At 57.2% G+C, this 17,341-nt stretch overlaps 1 protein-coding gene across 2 annotated transcripts in view; it reads left to right on the forward strand.

Moving 5' to 3' along the window:
- The window catches only part of PLCG1 (phospholipase C gamma 1), a 36,327-nt gene extending 21,797 nt beyond the window's left edge, over positions 1-14,530 (forward strand). The window contains exons 5-32 of one of the 2 annotated variants that reach the window (XM_038572317.1): positions 1,942-2,026; positions 2,117-2,200; positions 2,433-2,467; positions 2,692-2,764; positions 2,863-2,964; positions 3,198-3,316; positions 3,402-3,487; positions 3,565-3,685; positions 4,099-4,267; positions 4,403-4,525; positions 4,608-4,709; positions 4,789-4,976; positions 5,206-5,406; positions 5,480-5,599; positions 5,689-5,869; positions 6,802-6,879; positions 7,643-7,746; positions 7,952-8,048; positions 8,256-8,325; positions 8,855-9,012; positions 10,303-10,399; positions 10,548-10,772; positions 10,852-11,000; positions 11,740-11,854; positions 11,959-12,120; positions 12,235-12,323; positions 12,402-12,586; positions 12,757-14,530. In XM_038572317.1, the coding sequence (XP_038428245.1) occupies positions 1,942-2,026; positions 2,117-2,200; positions 2,433-2,467; positions 2,692-2,764; positions 2,863-2,964; positions 3,198-3,316; positions 3,402-3,487; positions 3,565-3,685; positions 4,099-4,267; positions 4,403-4,525; positions 4,608-4,709; positions 4,789-4,976; positions 5,206-5,406; positions 5,480-5,599; positions 5,689-5,869; positions 6,802-6,879; positions 7,643-7,746; positions 7,952-8,048; positions 8,256-8,325; positions 8,855-9,012; positions 10,303-10,399; positions 10,548-10,772; positions 10,852-11,000; positions 11,740-11,854; positions 11,959-12,120; positions 12,235-12,323; positions 12,402-12,586; positions 12,757-12,799 (3,361 nt within the window). In that variant the 3' untranslated portion in view covers positions 12,800-14,530. The remainder of the gene's footprint in view (positions 1-1,941; positions 2,027-2,116; positions 2,201-2,432; positions 2,468-2,691; positions 2,765-2,862; positions 2,965-3,197; positions 3,317-3,401; positions 3,488-3,564; positions 3,686-4,098; positions 4,268-4,402; positions 4,526-4,607; positions 4,710-4,788; positions 4,977-5,205; positions 5,407-5,479; positions 5,600-5,688; positions 5,870-6,801; positions 6,880-7,642; positions 7,747-7,951; positions 8,049-8,255; positions 8,326-8,854; positions 9,013-10,302; positions 10,400-10,547; positions 10,773-10,851; positions 11,001-11,739; positions 11,855-11,958; positions 12,121-12,234; positions 12,324-12,401; positions 12,587-12,756) is intronic. The other variant, XM_038572318.1, reaches the window with a different exon arrangement.
- Positions 14,531-17,341: the final 2,811 nt, after the last annotated feature.

Below are 17,341 nucleotides of genomic sequence, written 5' to 3' on the forward strand. Positions count from 1 at the left end.
TTAGTGTGGGAGAGAGTGCCTGGAAGCTCACAGCTTTGAGGCTACTGTGTGACAGCCAGAGGGGCCAAGAAAAGATAGGGGACAAAGATCAGTTCATGGTGAGGGCTTCTGACTTGCCGTGAAAGAGCTGGAAAACCACGGAGGGTTTTGAAAGGAAGTGTCCCGTGACTGGACTTTGGTTGCACAGGACTGCCAACTGTTGCTGGGGAGTCCAGGGCTTGGCAGAGCTGGTGAGCTCGGGCAGGCAGCTGCTTCAGCATTTTGGGTGGAAGATGAGAGGGTTTGGGTCAGGGTGGAGGGTGATAGCCAGTGGTCAGATTTGGTCTGTACCGTATTTTGAAGGTAAGAGTCCAATAGAATTTCTTAACATTGATTTTGGTGTGCAAGAGAAAGAGAGCAGTCCCAGGGTAACAGTAAACTTTTTGGCTGGAGCATCTGGAAAGGTGGAGCTCCATTGACGAAGATGGGCAAGGCCATGGGAATAGCACATCTGGGGGAGTTTAGGGGTGGGATACATTTGAGCCGTGTTAGGTTTTATGATGCCCTTAGACATCCAGGTAGACACGTTGCCTTGGCTGGTGGGTAGTGTGTGTTTAAGGGAGAAGTTGGGGCAGGAGATGTTCCCTTGGGAGCGTAGAGATGATCCTTATATATAGGCCATGAGGTTGGGGATCACCCCATACTGGTAGCAAGAAAAAAAAAGAGGGACAGTAGCTGATCCTAGGTCACTTGGACATTGGGGATCAGGCAGGTAAAGAGGAGCTAGCCAAAGGAAGTAGCAGCTTGTGAGGTAAGAGAAAAGCCTGGAAGATAGAGTTTGGAAGTTCCAGGAGGGCGGGAGTGGTCAGTTGTGCCAGGCATTGTCAAGTGTGTTGAAGACAGGTACCCCTTGGACTTGACAGCGCAGAGGTTGTTGGTAACCTTGAGGAGAGGGGAAGGCAGTTCAGGGAAGGAAAGGGAACATGGATGGCTCCCTCAAGGTGCTGCTGTGAAAGAGAGCAGAGAAGGGAGTGGTAGTTGGAGAGATTGTCAGCAGAGTCAAGACAGGTGTTTTGGTGGAACAGATAATAGCTTGCTTGAAATGCTGATGGCATAGAGTCCACAAAGGAAGCATTTGGTGATGCAGCAAGTTTCCTAACCTGCAAAGGAAGAACCTGACAGCCTCCCTCCTGGGTGCCTGCACAGAGCAAGCACTTGCTGAACCACAGTTGCCAGTAGCAGCCAGGAGCATACAGTGTAGTACTGAGTTCTGGAGGAGAGTTTTGATACTGCCTGCAAGGCTCTTGGGCACGACAGTGGGAGGCACCCTCTAGGAGAGAAGGCCTCCCTTTCCCCCATCTGTTCCATCCTTTTGCCAGGCCCAGCAGTATCCCGTGGTCCCACATCCTGGGCAGGGCACTCTGGAGGGCAGGGACACTTCCTTGTCAGACCCCAGGAGAGTGTCTAGTCACCAGCAGGAAATACCCCTCTGCTACCCCCATTCCCCAATGCCAGGTGCTGAGGCACAAATTCCCAGCATTTTCAGGGTCGCTAGTCAGGAATGTATGAGTGAGCTGTGCGGGGCCTGGAGGCTCAGCAGGGGAGGCTGTCTCCTGTGTCCTGGGTGAGCCATAAGCCCCTAGGATTGTTGCAGGGGCTAGAGGGTAACAGGCTTGAGTGCTGAGACCTAAAGATTGGCTCCCCTGACCCACCCCACTGAGCCTGTTCACTCCTTTCTTGCCAGAATCATGACCTTTTTCTTTGCTCAGATGAGGAGACTGAGCCCCAGAGAAAGGAGGGGGGATTTCCCTTGATCGCCCAAAGGGTTCTGGTTTAGCCTCAGCCTCAGGACTCCAGGTGCCAGGGGAGTATTTACCTATCCAGCCCCAGGTGGGCTCAGCCCACAAGTCAGAGGTCCTGAGATGTTGGGCCAGGCCCCAGGGGATGTCCCTGTTTCCTCAGTATATCAGCCAAGGACTTGAAGAACATGCTGTCCCAGGTCAACTACCGGGTTCCCAACATGCGCTTCCTCCGAGAGCGTCTGACGGTGAGGACCCCTGTGCTATCTGCAGGCAGTAGGGGCGGCCTGGGAGCTCCTGGCTGTGGGCCTGACCAGAGTCCTGCCCTATCCATGTAGGACCTGGAGCAGCGCAGCAGTGACATCACCTACGGGCAGTTTGCTCAGCTGTACCGCAGCCTCATGTACAGCGCCCAGAAGACGGTGCATGAGCCACCTGCCCTCCCTTGGCCCTTGCCCCCAACCTCCTGCCCCAGCCCCTGCCCCACCCACATCAGCCCCGCTGCCCTGCTTGAGGGCGTTTGGGTGTCATCTCTCCAGCTGTTCTCCTCTGGAGGCCTCCCCCTGTCTGTTGCCCTGGCCTTTCTTCTTGAAAGCCCTTCCCCCATGTGGCCTCCCAGGGGCTCTGGCTCTGACCAGCTTCTGTCTCCTGCAGATGGACCTCCCCTTCTTGGAAGCCAGTGCCCTGAGGTTTGCTTTGAAGCGGGGCGGCAGGGTTCTCCCCCGGGCCTCCTCCATCTCTCCCTTGGTGATGCCTGGTCCAGGTGGGAGGCATTGGGAGGGGATGAGTCATGCTGGACCCTTTGGGACAACTCTGCTGGGTGGGAGCTGGACTCTGCCTTCCATGGGGCCCCTCGTCATCTGTGGGCTGTGCTAGCCACCTGGCTGCCAGGTACTTCCCTTCTTTTCCACAGGGCAGGGGAGCGCCCGGAGCTCTGTCGTGTGTCCCTTCCTGAGTTTCAGCAGTTCCTCCTCGAGTACCAGGGGGTATGGTTGGTCAGACAGGGCCATGGTACCTGGATAAGGGGGGCTGGGCTCATCACTGACAGCCTTTCACGTACCCCTCCCCAACCCATCCCCACCAGGAGCTGTGGGCTGTTGATCGGCTTCAGGTGCAGGAGTTCATGCTCAGCTTCCTTCGAGATCCTTTACGAGAAATTGAAGAGCCTTACTTCTTCCTGGACGAGGTGAACCCTACTTTCACCTTTCCCTCAGAGTAGGGGTGCACTCACCAGAACCCCACCTGGGTCTCAGGAGCCAGATTCTCCTTAGGGCTTCCACCTTGTTCCTCCCTACTGTCCACTTTGCCCACCATGATAGACACTGATGAGCATCATCTCCTTCCCACCGTGGCCCATGCCAGTGGGCTGGTAAGGGGCTTGTTCACTCTGTCTTTCCTTTCTTTCCTCTTCCTGGACAGTTTGTCACCTTCTTGTTCTCCAAAGAGAACAGCGTGTGGAATTCACAGCTGGATGCAGTGTGCCCGGACACCATGAACAACCCTCTGTCCCACTACTGGATCTCCTCCTCCCACAACACGTGAGTGGCTCACTCGGCCTCACCCGGCCCACCCCTGGGAAGGAGGCACTCACCCAACCACCCTTACCTCTCCTTCCCTGTCCAGGTACCTGACTGGGGACCAGTTCTCCAGCGAGTCCTCTCTGGAAGCCTATGCTCGCTGCCTGCGGATGGGCTGTCGCTGCATTGAGTGTGCGTGGTGGCCGGGGCTGGGGGAGTAGGTAGGTTAGGAGGCCTGCCCTCTTGACTGTGGTCATGTTCCTCCCCAGTGGACTGCTGGGATGGCCCAGATGGGATGCCAGTCATTTACCATGGGCACACCCTTACCACCAAGATCAAGTTCTCAGATGTTCTACATACCATCAAGGAGCATGCCTTCGTGGCTTCAGAGTGAGTTGAGGGGAGGGGCAGGGGGCAGTTTGGCTCCAGCTCTCTCCTGGGAGAGAGGGCCCCCCTAATGCCCTGTCCCCACTCCCCTTTTTATCTTTGTCCTTCTTGGCCTCCCTTCCTTTCTTGCTGCTTTCTGGAGCCCTTCTTTCTAAGCCCCACCCTGTTTCCTACATCCTCAGCCTGCCCCCTTTATGGGTTCTTCTCTAGTCTGTGGAGCAAACTGAAGTCCTACCCTCCTCAGAAAATACTTCCATCCAGCGGCCAGGGCCAGCATCCTCTCTGGGCAGCTTCCCTAGAGACAGGGCCTCCAGGATCTTGATTCCTAACACCTTTCCTGAGGGGCCATTTGGACTGAGCATTGACCCCTTGAAATTGTAAGGTGTTTGTCATTGCACTGGTCCACTGCCCTGCAGGTATCCGGTCATCCTGTCCATCGAGGACCACTGCAGCATCGCCCAGCAGAGAAACATGGCGCAGTACTTCAAGAAGGTGCTTGGGGACACACTCCTCACCAAGCCTGTGGACATCGCCGCTGACGGGCTCCCCTCACCCAACCAGCTCAAGAGGAAGATCCTCATCAAGGTAACAGTGGGAGGCCCAGCACTTGCCAGCACCTCGCCCAGGCCATGGCTCTAACTGGCAGGCTCAGCCTTGGTGAGGAGGTGGGGAGACTCTGGGACTGGGCTGGCACTGTCATGTCCTGGCCTGCCCCCATAGCACAAGAAGCTGGCAGAGGGCAGTGCCTACGAAGAGGTGCCTACGTCAGTGATGTACTCCGAGAACGATATCAGCAACTCCATCAAGAATGGCATCCTCTACCTGGAGGACCCGGTGAACCATGTGAGGGCCAGGCCTGGCTGAGGCTGGAGGGGCACGGTGGGAGGAGGCCTCCATTCACGGGCCCCACTTCGGTCTCTCCCAGGAGTGGTACCCCCACTACTTCGTTCTGACCAGCAGCAAGATCTACTACTCTGAGGAGACCAGCAGTGACCAGGGCAATGAGGATGAGGAGGAACCCAAGGAGGTGAGGGGCCAGCCCAGGGCTGGGGGTTGGGCTGGGGTCAGAGTCACTGAGTGTCTTTGCTGTTGCCCTCCCCTCACAGGCCAGTGGCAGCACAGAGCTGCACTCCAGTGAGAAGTGGTTCCACGGGAAGCTTGGAGCAGGACGGGATGGACGGCACATTGCCGAGCGCCTGCTCACCGAGTATTGCATTGAGACCGGGGCCCCTGATGGCTCCTTCCTCGTGCGGGAGAGCGAGACCTTCGTGGGCGACTATACCCTCTCTTTCTGGTAACCCACTTACCACAGTCTGTAGTTGGTTCCTGTTGCAGGCTTTCACATGGAACGTGATCTACTAACATGCATGCACACGCACATACAGTTTTCTGGGTGATCTGAAGCCCTCCCGCAGGGCTGCCTGGCACCCAAGCCCCTTGGGCATCTCCCTGGGGCTGGAGCGCCATGTTCCAGGCCAAGCCTGCTTCTCACTGCCTCCCACTGCCTCCCCATCTTCCCACAGGAGGAACGGGAAAGTCCAGCACTGTCGGATCCATTCCCGGCAGGATGCTGGGGCCCCCAAGTTCTTCTTGACAGACAACCTGGTCTTTGATTCGCTCTATGACCTCATCACGCACTACCAGCAAGTGCCCCTGCGCTGCAACGAATTTGAGATGCGCCTTTCAGAGCCGGTCCCACAGACCAATGCCCACGAGAGCAAAGAGTGAGGGAGGGGCTGGGGGCTGGGTGGGGACCTGAGCAGTGATGGCCAGGGCTTGACTCGGGCCTGTCCTCAGGTGGTACCACGCCAGCCTGACCAGAGCTCAGGCCGAGCACATGCTGATGCGTGTTCCCCGGGATGGGGCCTTCCTGGTGAGGAAACGGAATGAGCCCAACTCCTATGCCATCTCTTTCCGGTGAGGGGTGTGGCCTTGGGGTGCTCTGGGTGGTGCGGGGCTACGCCTTGGTCTGGGATGCCCTGACCCTGTGTGACTGTTCTGTTAAGGGCCGAGGGCAAGATCAAACATTGCCGCGTCCAGCAGGAGGGCCAGACTGTGATGCTGGGCAACTCTGAGTTTGACAGCCTCGTGGACCTCATCAGCTACTATGAGAAGCACCCGCTATACCGCAAAATGAAGCTGCGCTATCCCATCAATGAGGAAGCGCTGGAGAAGATAGGCACAGCTGTGAGAGCCCAGTGGTTGAGGGGGCATGGCAGGCAGTGCAGCCCTGGGCTAGTTGCTGGGGGTAGTCATGGGACAGTCTGGCTGTGTGGGACACAGAAGCCAGGGAGTTGGAGGAGCTCCAGGGTAGGTCACTCTGCTGGGCTGGGGGCCATGGTGTAGGTGCCAGGACAGTGTCCTGGAGGGAATGTCATCTAAGAGGACATGTCTCTAAGAATGGGTATGCATTAGGTGAAGAGATTAGAGGTGGGCATCTAAGCCCCCGCAAGCTGGGTGTGTGGTAAGGAAGTCCTGGAGCTCACACAGGGAACGGTAGTCCCAAGGCCAGAGGCTTACCCAGCTGGGTGTAAACTTGACTGTCACTAGCGCAGGGGAGAGCTGGCTACAAGAAGTGTGGCTGTAGAGGGGAGAGGCACCGGGTTAAGACAAGTGAGATGGAAGGCTGCACAGATGATCTTGGGGGCGGGGAGGGCTCAGGGCTGGAACCAAAGGACAGAAGGAAGGCATCTAGGAGGGGAGGTCCACTTGAGACTTGCCATTGGCAGGCATGGGTGTCCAGGGATAGAACTACACATACTGGGGCCCGGCTGGTGGATTGGTGTGTGGGACCGGGGTGCACAGGGAGGAGTAGATGAGCCACTGAGCTAGAACATTGAGTGCGGGGCCCCTGCAAGACTCCACTGCAAACAGCTCAGCAGCAGTTTGGGCCTTCAGGAACAGAGAGGTTTCAGAATCACAAGGTGGGTTTCAAGGGTAAGAACGTGGAGGGGGAGAGGGCCAGGCAGGCCGTGCCCACTGAGGTCCGAGATGCTGGTGGACCTGGCCTAGTGAGGCGGGACACATGGTGACTGTTATGCTGATTGAAGGGGCACAGGCAAGGCGGCAGCCATTGTCCTCTTTGGGTGTGAACATCTCACATTTGGTCTTGTTTCTAGGAGCCTGACTATGGAGCCCTGTATGAGGGACGCAACCCTGGCTTCTATGTGGAGGCAAATCCTATGCCGACTTTTAAGGTACAGCCTCAGGCCTTTGGACCCAGGAATGCTTAGGGCTTGCATTTCTCTGCTCAGGGGCCCATCTGTGGTCGTTGTGGAGAAGTGGTGCTTGTGGTTTTCCGAGGCCTGAGAGGTTGTGAGAGATGTGGTTTCTGTACGACCACAGCTCTCCTGGGGCCGACCCCCTCCCTGAACTTGTCCCTGGGGGGTCCGCAGTGACCCTTCCAGGTTGTTCCCCAGGGTAACTCCCGCTTCCTCCATGGGTGGCAACAGGGCAGCAGGGCAGGGGCAGGCCACACTGGCCAGAAAACTTTGTTCTTTGCTTCTCAGTCCCTCACCTCCTGAAGGTCTGCCAGAGACCTTTTTGCTTTTTTCTCTAAGGGGTAAAGAAGCTGTGCCCTATTCCTCATTCCCTTCCCTCAGTGGCCAGGGAACCTGGGAAAAAGGTTATTTTCTCCCACATTCCAGATGAGGAATGATAGTGTCCCATCCATGCCTATAGGCTTTCAGGTCCCAGGAGAGGCGCTAAGGGTACCTGCAGCCCTGACTCCTGGGGGCAGATTCAAAGTTCTCCCCAGGGCCCAGGCTGGGGGGCTTGCAGGGTTTCGTCTGGACCCCATGGAGTCTCTGTGATAGAAGCCCTGGGCCTGTCCTCAGTCACATCTGACCTGGAGCCACCTGTAGGGCCATTATTAAGGATCATAGCAAGGTGGGCCGCCCCAGGTCAGGAGAGTGGCAAGGAGGGACCGCCTGCCCTGACCAATGCTTCCCTCCCCTGCAGTGTGCCGTCAAAGCCCTCTTTGACTACAAGGCTCAGAGGGATGACGAGCTGACATTCACGAAGAGCGCCATCATCCAGAATGTGGAGAAGCAAGAAGGTGGCTGGTAAGCCGGGTCCTTGGAGCCAGGGCCTGCGGTGCGTGGGGGGCAGGCTCTGTGCACCTCTGCCACCGTATGGTTGTAGTCCACCCTGCATGTGCGTCAGCACTGCTGGCTGCAGCCTGGTGTAGGTGTGGGGCCTTGACGATGGGTTTCCCACCCCTTGGGAATCTGGATGGCTACTGGGGTCAGCACCATATGGCTTCCACAGGTGGCGGGGGGACTACGGGGGGAAAAAGCAGCTCTGGTTCCCGTCAAACTACGTAGAAGAGATGGTCAGCCCTGCAGCCCTGGAGCCTGAGAGGGAGGTGAGAACAGAGCCATGTTGCTGGAACAGGGTCCCCGTCCCCAGACTCTTCTCGTGCACAGTCCAGTCACACCCCGCTATGGGGTCCGTGCGTTCATGTCGTCGTGTGTCCGCTTGTAAGACGTGTGTGTTGCCTGCACATAGCCCTCCCTCACACGCACATACACAGCAGACATGCTGATGGCCCCATGGACTTTGTTCTCCACAGCACTTGGATGAGAACAGCCCCCTGGGGGATTTGCTCCGTGGGGTCTTGGATGTGCCAGCCTGTCAGATTGGTGAGCCCCCATCTGATTTTCCAGCCCACTGTTCCTCATGGTCAGGCTCTCCTTGGTGGCTCTCTAGGTGTTCTGAGGGAAGAAGCCAATGCCTGCCCATCACAGAGGCTGCTCTCGCAGTCTGGATTCCCTGTGCCTGGATTCCCACTTGACACCCTAGACTCCTCTCTTCACCTCTGGCTTTGAGCCCTACACACTCACCCTGTGCTGGGCACTGTGGGGGTAATGCAGAGGGCTAGCTAACCTCTGCAGTCTTCAGAGCTGGGGTCACAGGGTGTGCTGGGCATGGAGATGGGGTGGGGCAGGGCACGTGACCCAGGCAAGACAGCCCTGGCCCGCCTTTTCTGGCAGCGACTTCTCTTTGAGCTGTGGTGTCCTCAGCTGGAAAATGGGCCTAGCCCAGCAGCCTTGCTTCCCTCAAGATGTGTGGGGAGGAGGATGGGTGGTGAGGGGACTCTGAGCCAGCACCTGGGCTGTGGTGTGGGGGACACAGAAACACCTTCCCAGCTCTCTTCTCTCGCTCTCCCAGCTATCCGTCCTGAGGGCAAGAACAACCGGCTCTTCGTCTTCTCCATCAGCATGGCTTCAGTGGCACACTGGTCCTTGGATGTCGCTGCTGATTCACAGGAAGAGCTGCAGGACTGGGTGAAGAAGATCCGAGAAGTGGCCCAGACGGCAGACGCCAGGGTGAGAGGCGTCTGTGGGGGCGCAGGGGCGCATGCTGGCAGCATGTGAGCCTGTTGGGGGCGAGGCCTGCGGCACCAGGCCCACCTCTAGGCTGGGATCCGCAGAAAACACACATTGCCAGTCCTGTGGCTCCTTCAGGGCTGGGTTTGAGATAGCCATAGGACACCCCTGTGGGTCTAACACGCACCAGGATAAACGCAGGGCCAGAGAAGTCCTGGGCTGGAGGCAGGAACCAGGTACCTGGAGGCTCAGGAGGGATGAGTGGTATGGAGTGGGAAGAGGGCTTTAATGTTGAGGTGTGGATAGCAGGAGGAGGAGCCGGGAAGGTGGGCCAGAGAAGCTAGAAGTGGCTGAGGGGGTGGATGGGGTCAGATGTGTCGAGGGGCAGTGGAGGTACTGACAGGCACAGTAAGAACATGAAAGTGCCCGTTGGTTTTGGCAGCAGTTAAGAGTCCTGGTGCCACTACCAGGAACCATGGCTGCGGGTGTCGGGGAGTGTAGGAATGGCACGGACAGTGCGCCTCCTCCAGGGCCAGCTGGGAGGAGGGTGGAGGGAGGACTCTTCCACTGAACCTGGGGAATGGAGAGAGGAAAGCACTCTAAGAGGTGAGGGAATTCTATGTGATGGCCGTTTCCTCTGGCTGTTGGTGGGGGTAGAGGGCTACAGGTCTGTGGCTCTTCTGGAGAACAGGCACCCAGGAGCCATACAAAATGGAAGGTGCTGAGGATTATACTGGCAGACCTGCTGGTTAGGAGATGGACTCTGGGGACTGGGCTGAAAGAGGAGGGAGTAAGAGTGTGGGTGTAGGAGACCCTGATGGAAGAGAGATGGCCTCTGGGGGCATGAGGACAGGATGGGGCGAGCTTGTGAGTGGCTGTGGTGGATAGGTGGCTGCACTGGGGTTGGGGGAGGGGAGGTGGTAAGGTTCTTAGGCCTGGGAGGTGGGCGGAGCACACCAAAGACTGAGCCAGAGGCCTGCGTCCCCACCAAGGTCACAAGAGGGAGGCTGGACACCCAGTGATCACAAAGCATCACTGGAGAGCGTAGCCAAGCCCAGGGCCCTGAGCTGTGGCTAAGGCATGGGTGGTGGTGAGGATCCCACCCTCTGAGAGTCTTAGAGGCAAGTGTGGCCTTCAGGGCAAGGAAGAGGAAGGATGATTCTGGGGTGGGACTTGAGGACAGAGGCCAGTGGGGTCTGGGAGATGTAGGGGACAGGGAAGGGCCTGGAGAGCACCTGCAGTGTGGGTGGGGCTCCAGCCTGGGGCTACAGGCTCTGTGTGTGTCACCAGCTCACGGAGGGGAAGATGATGGAGCGCAGGAAGAAGATCGCCCTGGAGCTCTCCGAGCTGGTTGTCTACTGCAGGCCGGTTCCCTTCGATGAAGACAGTAAGGGCTGAGGCCTCGGCGGGGTGGGTTTGGGTGCCCGCCCCCTGCCTCCTGGCAGGCGGAAGAGAAGCATTTCGTTCCTTATGTTGAGGTTGGGGGAGCTGCCTGGGTGGGTGGGCTCTGTAAGCATTCTCCCTGTTTGGCCCAGAGATTGGCACAGAACGTGCCTGCTACCGGGACATGTCATCCTTTCCGGAAACCAAGGCTGAGAAATATGTGAACAAGGCCAAAGGCAAGAAGTTCCTCCAGTACAACCGGCTGCAGCTCTCACGCATCTACCCCAAGGGCCAGCGGCTAGACTCCTCCAATTATGACCCCCTGCCCATGTGGATCTGTGGCAGTCAGCTCGTAGCCCTCAACTTCCAGACCCCAGGTGAGGAACTGCCCACTGGGGCAGGGAGGGGCTCCGCTGGACTGTGGGGCTGGAGTCCACTGTAACCCGGTTCTTCCAGACAAGCCCATGCAGATGAACCAGGCCCTCTTCATGGCCGGCGGCCACTGCGGCTACGTGCTGCAGCCGAGCACCATGCGGGACGAGGCCTTTGATCCCTTTGACAAGAGCAGCCTCCGAGGCCTGGAACCATATGCCATCTGCATTGAGGTGGGTGGTGCTCACTGAGCTGTGGTGGGCTTCAGGGTGGGTTGGGGTTGCTCTGCTGGGGCTCGTTTCCTGAGTCAAGGATGGGGTGTCAGTGTGACTGGGGAGTGGGCAGTGGACTGTTTTCTGAGCTCAAGGAAGGAGTGACCATCCTCTGAGGCAGAAAGACAGGTGCCAGCCTCCTCCGTGGGGCTAGGCCCAGAGTGGCAAAGGCCCAAGGCAGGTGGGCCAAATGTGGCCAGTTCTTAGCACTAAAGAGTCAGGCTGTCCAGTGAGGCCAAGCTACGGGTAGCCACTGCCTGGCTGAACAGGAAGCTAATGCTAGCGGTCAGCCACCCACTGGGGCTAGTGAGGACTGGGCTTGAGTGACAATGACGCCTGCCCCCAGTTCTGTTTTAGAACAGTCCCTGAGCACCAGCCGGGCAGCCTGTGCTGTGGACTTCAGGGTCTGGGGGCTGAGCAATCTGGAAGGAGGGCTGAGGATAGCACAGGGTGAGCATGTGCTCCTTCCCTGAGAAGACATTTCTGTTTTCTTTCCCTGTGGGGACATCGTTTAAAAGATGTCCATGTTAAAACAGACATGGATTTAATGAGGTAGGTTTCCAAGGCCACTGCTCTCAGTGAGCCACGTATTAGGCCGCCTCTGTGGGGCCCAGCAGAGGGCGCACTGCCTCCACTGCATGGTGAGGACCCGGAGGGAGCGGGAAGGGGAGTCCCGGGCCCATCTTGGCCTGCCTTCCAGGTGCTGGGGGCTCGGCACCTGCCAAAGAATGGCCGAGGCATCGTGTGTCCTTTCGTGGAGATTGAAGTGGCCGGAGCAGAGTACGACAGCATCAAGCAGAAGACAGAGTTCGTGGGTAGGTCTGCCTTCCCCACTCACCCCACCCTGAAGGCCCCTCCACGCCAGCGAGCCTGTCCTCTCATGGCGGTGGCCTGAGGCCTTTTACCCTGACTTTCACAGTGGACAATGGACTGAACCCTGTGTGGCCTGCTAAGCCCTTCCACTTCCAGATCAGTAACCCAGAATTCGCCTTTTTGCGCTTTGTGGTGTATGAGGAAGACATGTTTAGTGACCAGAACTTCCTGGCTCAGGCTACATTCCCGGTGAAAGGCCTGAAGACAGGTGAGGCCTTTCCTAGGGACAGGGCCTGGGCTCTAGCCCGGGGGCCAGGGCAGGTGGGGGGCTCCCCCTGCCCAGCTGCCTCCTGGGCTGAGGGCCAGGCTTTCCTCCTTCCAGGATACAGAGCTGTGCCTTTGAAGAACAACTACAGTGAGGACCTAGAGCTGGCCTCCCTGCTCGTCAAGATCGACGTGTTCCCTGCCAAGGTAAGGGTGGTGTGGGTGGCGGGGAGCCTCTCCAGGCCCCAGGAGGTGCTGACCCCTCGTGCACTGCTGTTGTTGAAGCAGGAGAATGGGGACCTCAGTCCCTTCGGGATGTCTCTTCGGGAGCGAGGCTCTGATGCCTCAGGCCAGCTGTTCCATGGCCGGGCCCGTGAAGGTTCCTTTGAGGCCCGCTACCAGCAGCCATTTGAGGACTTTCGTATCTCCCAGGAGCACCTGGCAGACCATTTTGACAGTCGGGAACGGAGGTGAGGGGATAGAGGATGGGGGGCATACTGGAGTGATGGGAAGGAGCGCCTGCTGCCCCTTCTGGGTCCTTCTCTTGCTTCTGTGTAGAAGTTACCCTTGTCTGGCTTTGGGCTGTCCCACTGGACTGGAGGCTCCACTGCCGATGAGGACACTCCCTCCTTCTGTCCAGGGCCCCACGGAGGACACGGGTCAACGGAGACAACCGCCTCTAGTTGTGCGCCAGCCTCGTTGAGAGCAGCAGGTGCCGCGTGCCTCCTGGAGTGCCGTGAGCTGGGTTCTTGGGAAGTGGCCTGTCGTGGCAGCCTTCCTGGCCCTGAGGCCTGGAACCTGGATTCCAGCAGTGACTGCTAGACAAAGCCAAGCCATGAATGAGATATATTACTGTTTGGGGCCTCCCTGCCGCAGCTCTGGGTGAAGGCAAAAACTGTACTGTGTCTCAAATTAATTAAGCACACATATCTGGTCCTGACTTCTGGAGATGGAGCCTTCCATCATGGGGCCGGGACCATGGCTGCAGCCCCTTGAAGAGAGAGGCTGCCTCAGCCCGCAGCTCGGGAGGCTCTGAGGAATGGCTGACCTTTCTAAGAGAGGAGCCGCAGCCGCCTCACTGGGCCAGGGAAACAAACCCAAGTTTACATTGTCCTGTAGCTTTAAATCTCCAGCTGGGCAGGGGTGGGGGCACATACCCCCCCCCCCCCCCCCGCAGTTTGGCCCCCGAGCTGGGGCAGAGGAGCACAGGATCTGCCTACAGAGGGGCCCCGCCTGCTCGAGGAAGACGACACAGCACAAGGGCGCGCTGCCCGTGGCCGGGGACTGCCCAGCCTGCAAGATACAGGGGATCATGTTAGAAATAGCAGCAGTGGGCAGCCCAGGCTGCCACTCGGGCCACTGGGTGAGGGGCCTGAGGAGCCGAGCCCCAGGGAGCTGCCTGGAGGAGGGACAGCAGCACCTCAGGACCATGGGAGGAGGAGGAGCAGGACCTAGACACCCCGTACTGCCATGGGCTATACCACCTGCCTGCTGCCCGAAGCCAGGGGCTGGCCCCAAGGTTGATGCTCTGGGTGCGAACCTGGAGTCCAGAACTGCTCACCAGGATGCCAGAGTTTGGGGATGTGCTGGCCCAGCTGCACGGCAAGTCCTGCCACACAGCAAGGGAGCCACCCGAAGGCAGAAGGTCTAAGAGCGCCATCGACAGCCTGGAGGCCTTTGTCGGAGACCGTGCCGGTGGGGCCAGGATGGCTGGGATGGAGCAGGTCACGGGCCACAGCAGGGATGTTCCCCAGTGCATTCAGGAAGCCCCTGCACACACAGACATGCCTCCTTCCAGGCGCCCTCCAGCAGGCCGGCTGGGGACCCCCACCCCCGCCCCCCGTCCCAGTTCAGACTGAAGACCACTCTCCCTATTGCAGCAGAAGACCTGGGATCGAAGTCTGCAGACAGCACTGCAGGAGGATGCGGAGATGATCCTGAGTGTTCGTTAAACCAGTCGAAAGTCCTGTTACTGGGCATCTGTGATGTTGGAGATGGAATTTTAAAGGTTATTTTTTGCACACCCCATTTCTCACTATCTTCATTATTTCATGTAGGTGTATGATTTTCTAGGTCTTCCACTTCTAACCGGAAAGCTGCTTGGTTGGGGTGGGGAGCAAAAATGAATGAACTTGTCTGTGCACTGTGGCAGAACTGTTATTTTTATGGATTTTACAGCTCAACTAACAGTGTTACTTTTCAAGATTTATATATTTATATACTCTTAAGAAAAACCACTGAGCCGTTAAAGCCTTGTTATTATTCGATCCTAATAGTGATTCCGTTTTCTATAGCTTACTTTTAGGGTAGAAGGTAAATTATTTAACGTTCTATTAAACTTTCCATATCATGGATTGTAAACCGAAGGAAATTATACAATTTCTGAGAAAATGTATTGGTTTATTTAAACCTAATTCCAAGGTTGTCTTTGCAATTATGACCTCCCAGTCTTGTCCATAGCAAACACATCTCTATATGGTTGCCAGTGTTTGGTTTATAATTTAAATATTAACAAAAATCTTAAACTTTATGGGAAAAGCTTTACTTCTGAAAAGGACTTTAAATGATGGCAGTACTATTTTCCTTCTCAGTAGTATCATACGTAACTAAGTTACTTCCTCCTGCTCTTCACCGTGGGAGGGAAGTCTTGAGGCAGAGCCCAGGGGAGGGGAGGGCGGGAGAGGGGGAGGCTATGACCTGTCCTGTGGACACACCTGTCCTGTGCTGTGGGGCCACTGGGACTGCGGACGGTAAGGCTGTCAGGGATGGGGTAGGGGCAGGAAGAGAAGAAAGAGTAAAGCCTATTCTGACAGGTGGTTTTCTGTATGCTTTCCCTTAGGAATGAAAGATGGTTAAGGAATTGCCTGCTTTGTGGGGAGGTGTGGGGACAGCTGCTGTGCAGCCAGCCGCTTCTGTCTAGCTGGGGGAAGGTGTGGGAAGGCAGCCCCACTGGAGGACAGGGGGGGGCCAGGCCCATGGGCACAATGGTGTCCCACAGCACGGCCAGTGCTCGGCCATTCATGCCAGCTTCTTAGGGTCTGACTGCCAAATAAGCCAGCCCCCCATCCCTTTGGGTGCCCTCATGGCGGGGAGGGCGGCTTGGGAGAGCAGGTTGTCTGGAGACTTGGTAACTCTGGACAAGTTGCCAGGTGGTTATTCTGCAGAGCAGGCAGGTTGGGAGGTTTTTGGCAACCTCCAGGTCAAGCAGATCCTCCCCTCTGGGCTCTGAGGTGCAGTGAGGCCACACTCTGCTCTGACTCTGACTCCTCTGCAGAGGGCCTGTGGGGGTAGAGTGTAGCCACTGGCCTCCCTGCGTGCAAGCCCGAGTTTCTGTGGCCTGTCAGTTCTGGAGGTGAACAGGAAGCAACCAGAGAGTCCCTTCCCAGTTCCATAGTCGCCTCTCCTTCCAAAAAAACCTACAGCTTCCAGAAGTAGGTTGAAAATCCTCAAGAGCTTGCAACCAAATCTCTGTGCCCAGACCTGATTGAAAAGGCCCTGCCCTTACCGTCCCCTGGCTCTGTGCTGGCGTGGATCAGAAATGCGCGCACACAGCTGCCCGCCTGATGGGTGGGTGGGGCAGGCAGAAGAAGCCAGCCCGGGGAGCCTGAAAAGATTGGTCACTGAAAAGATGCAGACACATGTAATCAGTTGGTTCTTAAAATAGTAATTACTACACCCCTGGTGTGATAATGCATATACCAAACGAAGCATGGAGAGACCAAGATTTTTTAAGTCCAGTCCAATGGTGATTAGGAGTTCTAGGTTCCAATCATCCCTTTCTTGTTTGACAAGTCAGACCACAAAGACCTAACACTTCCCAGGTTACAGATACAGACCGTAGGCCCCTCTGAGCACCCCCACCCCGGAGAACTGGATCAGTTGGGAGCATTTCTGCTCCTTCACTGCGCTGGCTTGCCAGCATCAGAGCGCCTACTGCTAAGGCTCTTGCTGGCCCCTTGGCTTTCTTCCTTGAGCTCCTCTGACCTACTCAGAAGGATGGTCCTTTTCCCACAGACAAGGTGGGTGGGGGTAGTTAACCTGGACTTCCCCGGACCAAGTTTTCTCACTCCAGATTCTTGTGGCCAGGGGAGCGCTTTTCTGTGAAGGAAGCGGTTCTGTGCCAGCCCTTTAGTTAGGGGCCGCCTGTCATCACAGGACGTGCTTGGCTTACTGGTGTTGGTCATTTTTATTTTAATCAGGACATATGTTCACTTACTGAACAGGTGTCTTTCTGGAGTATGACATTGGGAGGAAAGCTCTTGCTGCCCCTGTGGTGGCTTCAGACCTGAAGCATGCCTGTCTCCTGCCGGCCCCCCCCCCCCCCCCCTGCCCCCAGCTCCCCTGGGACACTGCCTTTGCCTTTCTTCGATGCCAGTGCCCTGATCCTTCCTCCTAGCGGCAAACATGACAACCCCCAGTTATGCAGATATACTGATCACATTCACCCCGCATCCTCCAGCCAGCCCTGACCTCATCGATTGCCGCGTGAGGCCCCACAAGTAGGTGGGGAGGCAGTTTGAGGTGGCACTGCCTCCCACCCACTGGGTCAGGCATCACCTGGGAAGCTCCTGAAAAACACCAGTACCCAGAGCCCTGCAGGTATTTTTCAAAAGCTGCTCAGATGAACCGAATGAGACCCCGGTTTGGGCAGAGTCCCCTGTTGTCTCCAATAGGAACTACCCCCGGCTGGCTGGCAGACCGGGGACAAGCAGGCTGCGTTCCAAGGGGCAGGCCTGGACTCCTCATCCAGTGGACACGTGCACACAGCACTACCTGCAAGATCGGGCTTTCTAGAGCTTCTGCAAAGAGCAGGCAGGCCAAGAACACCTCTCAAAAGGCTGCCCTGTAATGAGCAGGCAGGAGTGGTTTCGGACCCCAGGTGAGGACAGTGCCATTAACAAGGATCTGTAGCCCTGAGCAGAGAACACAAGGCCCCCCCTCCTGACCACATCCTGAACAACACCTGAAGGCTGGGGCTGGTTGGGAACTCTGCCGTCGTTTGATTTGAGCCCCTATCCTCCCACCATGGCTGTTCTTTGGAAGGGAGAGACCACTACAAACAGCGGCAGCCTATCCCACCAAATTAGAACAAAGTAAGGTCCTGCCTTCCCTCAAGGGGTCCAGCCCTGCGTCAGGCTGCCACCCCTCACTGGGGCCTCTATAGTCCCCCCTCCTCGGGGGACTATCCCTGGAGACTATCCTATCCCTGGGGTCCCCTATCCCTG

This window comes from Canis lupus, chromosome 24, assembly GCF_011100685.1.
Source record: "Canis lupus familiaris isolate Mischka breed German Shepherd chromosome 24, alternate assembly UU_Cfam_GSD_1.0, whole genome shotgun sequence".
In the NCBI taxonomy this organism is placed as follows: Eukaryota; Metazoa; Chordata; class Mammalia; order Carnivora; family Canidae; genus Canis; species Canis lupus.